Genomic DNA, 9,120 nt, shown 5'->3' with positions numbered 1-9,120 from the left:
CCCTCATAATGTCATTTCCCACCCGCATCCGGGGTGAAGTTGTCCTGATGCACCAGCTGAGTGCATTTTTGAAGGAGTTTGTTATCATTGAGACTGGAGAGGGGCCCTACAGAGAGGGTCTCGGCGTTCGTTACCCCTTTGTTAGCCAGCAGATCTGCCACTTTATGGCCAGATCTTCTAGTGTGCTTGAGGTAGATAGCTATGTGCTCTTGCAACCAGTCCGCTATGAGTTCCAATCTTGCCATGAGTCTCCAACTGTCCGCTACTCTAGAGGGAGGGGAGCCTGAGACGATCTTATTGATCATGTTGATGAGGATTTGGGAGTCGCCCTCAATCTCGATGGGGAAAAAATTATAGAGCTGGGCTAGCTGCATACCTTGCCATAGACCTTCTAGTTATGTAGAGTTATTGGTATCCCATCCCATAGAGCCATAGTAAACGAGCATAGGGTCCACTTTATGGTTGCGAAAAATTCCCCCAAAACCCGCCTTCCCAGGATTGCCTTTGGAGGCTCCGTCAAAGTTAAGCTTTATGACACCATCTGGGGGGGGGGGACCCATTTATCACTAGAATTTGCCTTCGGGACTCGTCGACCAATCGACTCAGGACTCGAATTGAGCTTGAGCTGTCAATTGTTCTAAACTTATTGCTCCAGGGGCAGAGTGGGGAAGTCTTCCTGCTACCATTTTTGCAGCGCTAAGGTTTCCTAGAGATTACTGCAGTAATTGAACCAAAGGATTTCTAGAGGGGTGGACTGGTTCTTGAAGATCTGTCTATTCCTCTCCTTCCAGATATGCCATATGGTGAGACCTGGAGTGTGCCTCCAGAGAGAGTTGAGCAGATTGCATCGGTAGGGTGCAGCTGGCCAGTTACGAATGATATTATTTAAGTCCTTGGACTATCGGTCGTCCCTTCTACACTTAGAGCTGACACTTTTCCAAAAGAAGGCAGCTAGAGGGCAAGTCAGCATAAGATGTTGAATGGTCTCCTCTTGATTATTACAGTTGGGCCATCTGGAAGGCCTAGTGAAGCCTCTCTTCATTAAATTGTCCCATGTGAGGATTTTCTTATGACAGAGCAGCCACAAGAACAAGGAAACCTTGGGCCAAAGCTGCGATGACCACAACTCTTTCCAGATGGGGTCAAGGGGGTCGAGAGTCTGGGTCATCAGGGCATAGGCTTCCTGAGTGGTGAACTTGCCTTTGGGAGAGTGTCCCCAGTGAAGGACATCCTGCTTGTCCGTGTATCTGATTTTCCTGCTGATTAGTTCTACTTCCAGCGCTGGATGAGCCTGAACTTGATTGTTCAAATAGCTTGCGGCCGTTTTCTAGCGCTTGTACCCCTGAGCGTGGTTCTCCTCCCATAATTGGTGAACCGTGGCTTCCAGAGGAGCGATCAAATCAAGCTGGAGGGGCGGTTTGATGGTTGAGAGGAGCTTGGGTTTCTGTTGCCACGAGTCTGTCCAGAATCGAGCTATGCGACCGTTGCAGACCTCCTAGAAACTATGTTCCTGAATAAGAAGACGGTGTTGTTTAGCAGCATTCCAGATCAGTGAGCCTGCTTCTGCAATAGACAGTCGAATGAGCTCTGAATGGGGTCTATGGTTGGCATATTTGGCATTCCAAAGTCTCGCCCATGGGGAGGAGGGGGAGGATAGCCATTGCCACTAGATCTTAGCCCCCATGATAGCGTTGTTGTGCTGAGGGTCGCGGAGGCCCAGACCCCCCGCTAACTTTCGCTTGCAGATCATATTCCACTTGACCAAGGCCCATTTTCTATTCTGTCTGGATGCTCCCCACAAGAAGCTGCGTTGAAGAGATCTGATCTGCTTGAGGACCCATTTCAAGGCTGCAGGACCGAGAAGAGATAAATGGGCATGGATTGAAGGACATACTTGACCAGAATAAGTCTACTAGGAAGGTTGAGGGGGCGAAAAGTCCAGGAGGATAATTTATCTTCGAGTTTATCCAAGAGAGTTCTCCAAGAAGAGTGCTTGAGAGCTGAGACAATCATGGGGGCTCCAAGGTACTCGGCGGGCAGCTTGGCAATGGAGAATCCGAGGATTCTAGCAATGCGTTGTTGAATGAGCAGAGCAGTGTTAAAGAAGAAGATTTTTGACTTGGAGGCATTGACAGTCATTCCTGAAGCTTCGACAAACAAATCAAGCAAGCTCTTAAAGGTGGAGGCTTCTTGGGTGGAAGGATGACCAAACAGCATAGTTTCGTCCACGAGTTGCTGGTGGGTGTGAGCTGGGGTCTCATGAACGGAGATGCCACAGAGCTGATGCGAATGAAGGGCATGATTGATGGTACAACCTAGCCTCTCTGCCATGAGCACAAAAGAGAAAGGGGGACAGGGGATTGCCTTGGCGAATGCCATGAGAGGGGGAGAAGGGATGAGAAGGGATACCATTGACCAAGACGGATAAAAAGGAAGAGGAGATTAGGCTCATGACCCATCTTATCCAAGGAGGGCTGAAACCAAAAGCTGCTAACATCTGTTGAATGAAATTCCAATTAAGTTTGTCAAAAGCTTTTGATAAATCAATCTTAAGGAGCATACCTAGCTTTTTGTTCTGCTTTAGTGAATGAATAATCTCATGAGTGAGAATGATTCCATCAAGGATTTGTCGCCCCTCTACATAACCAATTTGCTCAGGAGAGATGAGCAAAGGAAGTAGTGGCTTTAACCCATTGGCAATTACTTTGGAGATGATCTTATAGATGACATTGCAGAGGGAAATGGGGCGAAATTTTTCAGGCATGGCTGCTTGGTCCTCCTTGGGGATCAGGGTTATGAAAGTAGCATTAATAGATGGGAGAAGCCAATGCATGGATCTGGACTCCTCCACTAACTGCCAGATCTCATCTTTGATCAAATCCGAAAAATGATGGAAGAAGTTGGAAGTGAAGCCATCAGGTCCTGGAGCTTTACCTTCCTTGTTTTGGAGGACAGCCTGTCCAACTTCCAAAAGAGTGACAGGGCGAAGAAGAAGTTGATTGTGCTCCTCCGTGATTAGCTTTGGTATGTGTTGCAGGATTTTGTTAATTGTTGGTCGCCTGTCAAACTGGTCTTCCTACACCACCGATTTGAGATGAGAGATCAATTCAGCTTCTATGGCTTGATGTTGCTCCAGTATTTCTCCTGTTGGGCTAAGGAGAAAGTTAATATTGTTACACATCCTACGTTGAATGGTAGAACAGTGGAAAATTTTAGTATTCCATTCCCCTTCCTCTAACCATCTGATCCAGGATTTTTGTTTCCAGAGAATCTCTTCTTGCTGCCTTCTTTCCTCCAACTATTTGAGGAGACTTTTCTCTTTTAGGTCATATGCTTCATTGCGGCCTTCTTGGATGATGCGAAGCTATAGCTCTGCCATTTCTTGTTCCAGGAGCTTTTGCTGTTGGAAAATGTTGCCAAAGGTAGAATGGTTCCAGCCTTTAATGTGGCCTTTGAGATCTTTGAGGTGCTGCTGAAACTGGAACATCTTGGAACCTGGAGGAGGAATGAAAGCCCGCCAAGCAGAGTGAACCATTTCCTTGAAGCTTGGGTGGGAGAGCCAGAAAGCCTCAAATCGGAAGGGTCTTTTGATGCGGTCCCCTGGTCTGGACCATTGCAGAGAAATAGGCCAGTGGTCCGACCCTGAAAAAGGCAAGATTGTGGCTTGGAAATCGCCTCCAATATGTATAGCATTGTCAGAAAGGAGAAATCTATCCAGTTTGGATGCTATCTGTTGTGTGCCCACTCTCTTGTTGTTCCAAGTGTGATTTTCATTGGCAAAGGGAAGATCGATCAACTAGTTCCACTAGATGAAGTCTTTGAAATGGGTGTTGTCCGCCTCTAGTTTTTCTCTGCCACCTTTTTTTCGTCTAGGCTGGTTATCATGTCTAAATCGCCCCCTAGGATCCAGAGGGGGTGAGCTCTAGTAGAATTGAGTTGTTCTACCATGTTTAATAGAGCGATTTTCCCTGCAGCCTCCTAAGGGAAATATGCATTAGATAGATGCCCATGAAGATTGGTCCCATCGATGTGGAAAGAGGCCTGAATTAGATTATGAGCAGCGTGGGCATCATTTATAGAAACAACTTTCGGATCCCAACCGATGGCTAGACCGCCTGAGGCTCTGGAGGCATCTACTGTAATGGAGTGACACCCTGGCCAAGCTTTTGAAGGAATGGGACCAAGGGTTTGACTTGTGCATTTAGTTTCCTATAGGAAAAAGACTTGAGGTCTTTCCATCTGTACCAGATTTTTTATCATATGGACTTTTGAGGGGCCGTTTAGACCCCTTATATTCCACGAGATGAGTTTCATTGAGAACTTCCTTCACGGAGCAGGAAAAACTTGGTAAGTTTGGGATACCTACCAGATTCTACAAGCATCTCCCCTAGGAGGATAGTCCTCTTTAGATCAGATTTCCTCCCTCTCTTCTTTGAGTCTTTAGAGAGTTTCTCCCCATCCCATGGGCTTCCCTACTGGTTGCCTAGGGATTTTCGATGCTGCTGCGTGCGGGCAAGAGCCACCATTAGGTTCTCAATCTGCTTCTCCGAGATCTAGTCAAAATCCTTTTTTTTGCATGCTTGCTCTAGAGTGAAGACGTCTAGGTCTCCTATATCAACCATTTCATTTTCATCTTCCATGGGAGTGATCTGGCTCTCATTAGCCCCAGCAGTGTCAACCTCCATGTTGTGAAGATGGCCAGAGCTAGATTCAGGCGTCGAGTTAAGCGGGGGCTTGGGGGTGGCTTCCGAGAGGGGGGTATCAGAAATAGGGGTGGCTAGGATTTCAAAACTATTGCTGGTAGAGGGTGGAATAGGGGCTTGAGAGGGGGGTTTGGGGTTCAGAGGAGGGGATTTCTTGTTGTCGCGACGCCGGTTCTAGACTTTAGTGAAGCCTTCGGCATCAGGGGTAGAGGCAGGATCTGAGGGCTTACAAGGAGGCGCATTCAGAGGACAATCATGGAATAAATGGCCATGGGTATGGCATTTCCTGCATCTAAAAGGCACATGTTCATAATCTATGGTTTGCACCCATTCATAATCATCATGATAGAGACTTGCTGAGTCAGGGAGAGCTTGCGCGAGGTGCATGAAGACGCAGATCTGAGCATAGGAGGTGTACCGCCTGAGCTTTGTTTCCTCTGCAATTTTAATGAATTCGCTAAAACCATTGCCAATACCCTTTAGGGATTCTTTGTCCCAATATTCCAGCGGCAGGGAGTAGAGTCGAATCCAGACAGGCGCTCAGCTAAAGTCCTCTTTATCCGGGTTGAATCTTTCGATCCAGTCCCGGAGATAGAGACCTGAGGAGTTGAAAAAGTAGGGGCCCTCATCCATGACTCGATTCTTGTCTTCGAGGTAGTTAAAAATGGCAGTGAAGAATCCTTTGGGTCCGAGTTGCAATGTTACCTGCCCTTTTGGCTTCCATTTGGCCCTAATCCATCCATGTAGGGCATTTTCAATTGGCCGGAACCCGACGAATTTGCCAATCAGCGCGTGGTCTCTCATGTACTGGATCTGGACATTGATCCTGTGGCTCGATACCTCGATTTTGGGACATTCCAATGCTATTGGTCTGCAGGTAGTAGAGGTGGCTTTGGGTACCTCTATGGTACCTTGCGCTTCCGTCGTTTTGTCCTCTTGACTGTCCGGCTTATCGCCCAATGGAATCTTCTGCGTATTGTTATCCTGCGGTTTTTGGCCTGTTGCAGAGCCCTGTGCATTGCCTTGAGTAGGTTGGTTTGTGTCGGCTGACATCTTTTGGGTCATATCAGCATTGATGTTGGGGGAGGCATTGAGAGCCTCCCCCTGAGACGCTGCCATTGAGAGGGATCAGCAGGTGTAACGGCCCGAATGACGACTGGGTCAGAGATCGTTGGCAAAAAGATTTGCAGTGTGCAGTGTCGTAGCAGGGAGGTTAGAAACCCTAGCCCAAAAGTTGCAGAGCCATAATAAAAATGTTATTATTATTGTAAATAATAATAATAATATTGTTTAGATAATCTTCGGCAAAATCACATAACCAATCTTTTGTCGACGCGTTTCGAACCAACCAGTGTGGTTCATCGTCAGGACAAGTTGAAGAACCAATCTGGCCTAGCTTGCTTAAATAGAGGTGCAGAGACTCCAGGGTTAAAATTACCAACGGCTAATTTTGACCAATGACCCTAGTCAAATTAGTTAAATTAATATTTACCTATTTTATTATAGTTTTTTGTAACTTTTTTTATAAAGGCGTTAATTAAAAATATAAATAATAAATAAGTCTAATATTAATTAATTAATAAGAGAGTTCTAAGTAGTACCCTATCTAATAATCTAACGGTTATATCGCATTTATTTATTTCTAATAATAATAATAATTAATTAATATTAATATTAATTAATAATTTATATTAATCATTATTATAATTATTCTTATTACTAATTAATTATTATTATTAATTAACTTTAGAGATGAGTGAACATGTGAATAGAGAGGAAATTGATTCAATATTTATGGGATTCCCTTCTCGTGTTTATAAATTTCACTACAAATGGATGTAATGGATGTTGGTTAGATCTAGGTGGATGTTGGTTTTTTGATTGGTAATGTCAACGAGATCCTTCATCACTATGGTAACAGGAATGAAATATTCTCCTTTTCTAATAAAACATCCAGACCTAACAAGATGACATTTCATGGATGTTTTATCGATGTTCAATCAACAAATATCATCATTATAGACGCTAATGTCCATTTATACTAATGTCACATAAGAAGTTTGATAGTTTAACTATTATTACTACGGTGTAAGTAGGAATTTGTGATCTACAAAGAATAGGAGCAATGCTGGTATATTTCGAACTTATTTTAATTTCTTTGTAGCGCTGTCTAACTTAAATTTGTGTACTAATATATAAGATTGAGGATTTCCACCCTTATTTGATCTCATGAATTGCTACTAAGGGTACAAAGCTATCGATTCTTGGATTTCAAATTGTCTTTCAAAACATTATCTAATACTTACGGGAACATCCATATTGATGATTAATAAACAAAATCCCAAGATTAACAATGCACACGCATACGATATTAAAATGATCTTTCTTATTGTAAGCATACTCAAAAACTAAGTGAAATACATAATGTATGCCATAGGATTTATGATGATGTTTGCTGAAAAAGTTAACCGAACTACAAAACGTTTACCATAGGATTTATAATGATGTTCGTTAAGTGAGCAACTTTCGGAGAAATTTGCACTCAATCATAATTTTGATAAGCTTTTTGGGTATGACTATTTTCTATTCACAAGCTTTTGCCCCTTAGCTTTCTGTTGATCTATGTAAAAGTTGAATGAAAAAGTAGTTTCCACCTATGTATAAAATAGAAAAAATTTATGTATCTATCAAAAGGAATAATGGATGCATAATATATTTACTTACGGTGATGCATAATGGAAGCTTATGCTTATAGAGACTAGGCAGAATATATTTTCGTTTTACATTCTAGTAACATAGGTTCATTTTTGTAGAGAGTAAATTTTAAATTTTATACTAGTATTTATCATTATATTTATAAGAATAGTATTAATAGGATTAAGGGCATAGTATTTAGATATAATATAATAATAATATTATGGTATTAATAACTACAGGAAATTTTATTTGTAGTTGATTTTGATAATTCGCTAATTTTGGATAATTTATGATTGAGGTCATTTAATGTCGCTCATTTATCAAGAAGTGATTGAATTTTTTGGACATGTGGTTGATATGTCGAATAGTCATATTATAGGTCATTAAATTTTATGTCATTAACTTTGGTTAAGTGTGGTTGACTTTTATAAATTTATGTTGGTTTGATCAATTTTGATTTAATGTCATGACTATGGTTAATATTAATTGAATTTTCTTAGTATGGTTTGATATGGTCAACCATAGGAGTCTTACATGACTAGGATTGAACATCACTTAAATTTTTTACCTACAAGTGAATTAGCTAAATGTGGATGAATCTGATTGTGGTTTAAAACTATGGTTTATTATAACTAGTTGTGATTCATATTGGCCTACTTTGTTGTTTAGGTAATACTATGATTCAATTCGCTTGTTGTGCTTAACATTACTTGACCTTGATTCACGAGTGAATGAGGATATCTTTGTTGACTTCAATAAGATTTTTGGTTCTCTTTTACTCAATGTGGTATAATTAGTTCATTATGGTTAGTCACGGTGGACTTCACTTAACTTCGGATGATTGTGGTTGACTTTATTTAACATAATTTCATTGTGATTTCCAAAAATTGAGTTTGGTTAACATTGGTCAATTTACATACCTAAATTTAACTATGTTTGAAATGATTTGGTATGTTTGAGCTTTGTCAACATTGATTAAACATTCATTGAATGTAATTGTCAATGTTGATTGTGGTTGAATTTGACTTTCTATAGTTGAATTTGGATGAGTATGGTTTAATGTGGTTAAATATGGTTTACTTAGTCCATTATGATTAAATTTGATTGAATTTGTTTATTGTTATTGAATTCTATTACTTTGGTTTGGTTGATTATGGTTGACTTGCTTCACTAACATTTAATTTTGCTAACTAAGGTTGAATTTTGTTGTTTTTGATTTCCTATGGTTAATAAGTGGAAGTGTGTTTGAGTTTGACTATTTTTTTTTTTCTTAACTCAGTTCACTATGGTTGGCTTCACTCTTTATGGTTTATTACGTGTATCTATGGTTTATTTTTTTTAATTCTTATTGTGCTTGGTTTCACTAATTATGGTTAGCTATATATTTAAAGATGGTTGAATGTAAATTATTTGAGTTGATTTTGGTTTATTTTGTAGCTTATGGTTTGGTGTAATTGACTTGGGTAATTATACTTGACTTTTGTTAATTGTGGTTAACTACGTTTAGTGTGGTTATTTTTTATTGAGTGCAATTGAGTTCACTAGTTATCATTCACTTCTCAAGAGGTAGTTGACTTTGGTTGACTTTCCTCCTTATGGATGACTTGGTAGATTGTGATTGATTATTTTATAATATGGTTAAATTTACTAGAATAAGGTTGATTTTAGTTGACATAGGTTGGCTTGGTTGAATTTGGTTCTATTTGGTTAACTATGGTTG

The 9,120-nt window shown here is 40.8% G+C and overlaps 1 protein-coding gene across 1 annotated transcript; it reads right to left on the bottom strand.

Moving 5' to 3' along the window:
* Positions 1 to 1,842: 1,842 nt before the first annotated feature.
* LOC149249217 (uncharacterized) lies at positions 1,843 to 2,379 on the bottom strand. Its single transcript, XM_089452360.1, has one exon. It carries the CDS (start codon positions 2,377 to 2,379, stop codon positions 1,843 to 1,845), a length of 537 nt encoding a protein of 178 aa, XP_089308486.1.
* Between the last annotated feature and the right edge of the window lie 6,741 nt (positions 2,380 to 9,120).

This window comes from Pinus tabuliformis, chromosome 7, assembly GCF_031772625.1.
Source record: "Pinus tabuliformis cultivar Carrire ecotype Pingquan chromosome 7, CPIR1, whole genome shotgun sequence".
NCBI classification, from domain to species: domain Eukaryota; kingdom Viridiplantae; phylum Streptophyta; class Pinopsida; order Pinales; family Pinaceae; genus Pinus; species Pinus tabuliformis.
The sequence above is the reverse complement of the archived record's forward strand: the minus strand, read 5'-3'. Positions and strand labels throughout refer to the sequence as shown.

What these genes read in the sequence shown, in the direction of transcription:
- LOC149249217 (XM_089452360.1), bottom strand. Translation starts at nt 2,379, where the DNA reads ATGGCATTCGCCAAGGCAATCCCCTGTCCCCCTTTCTCTTTTGTGCTC.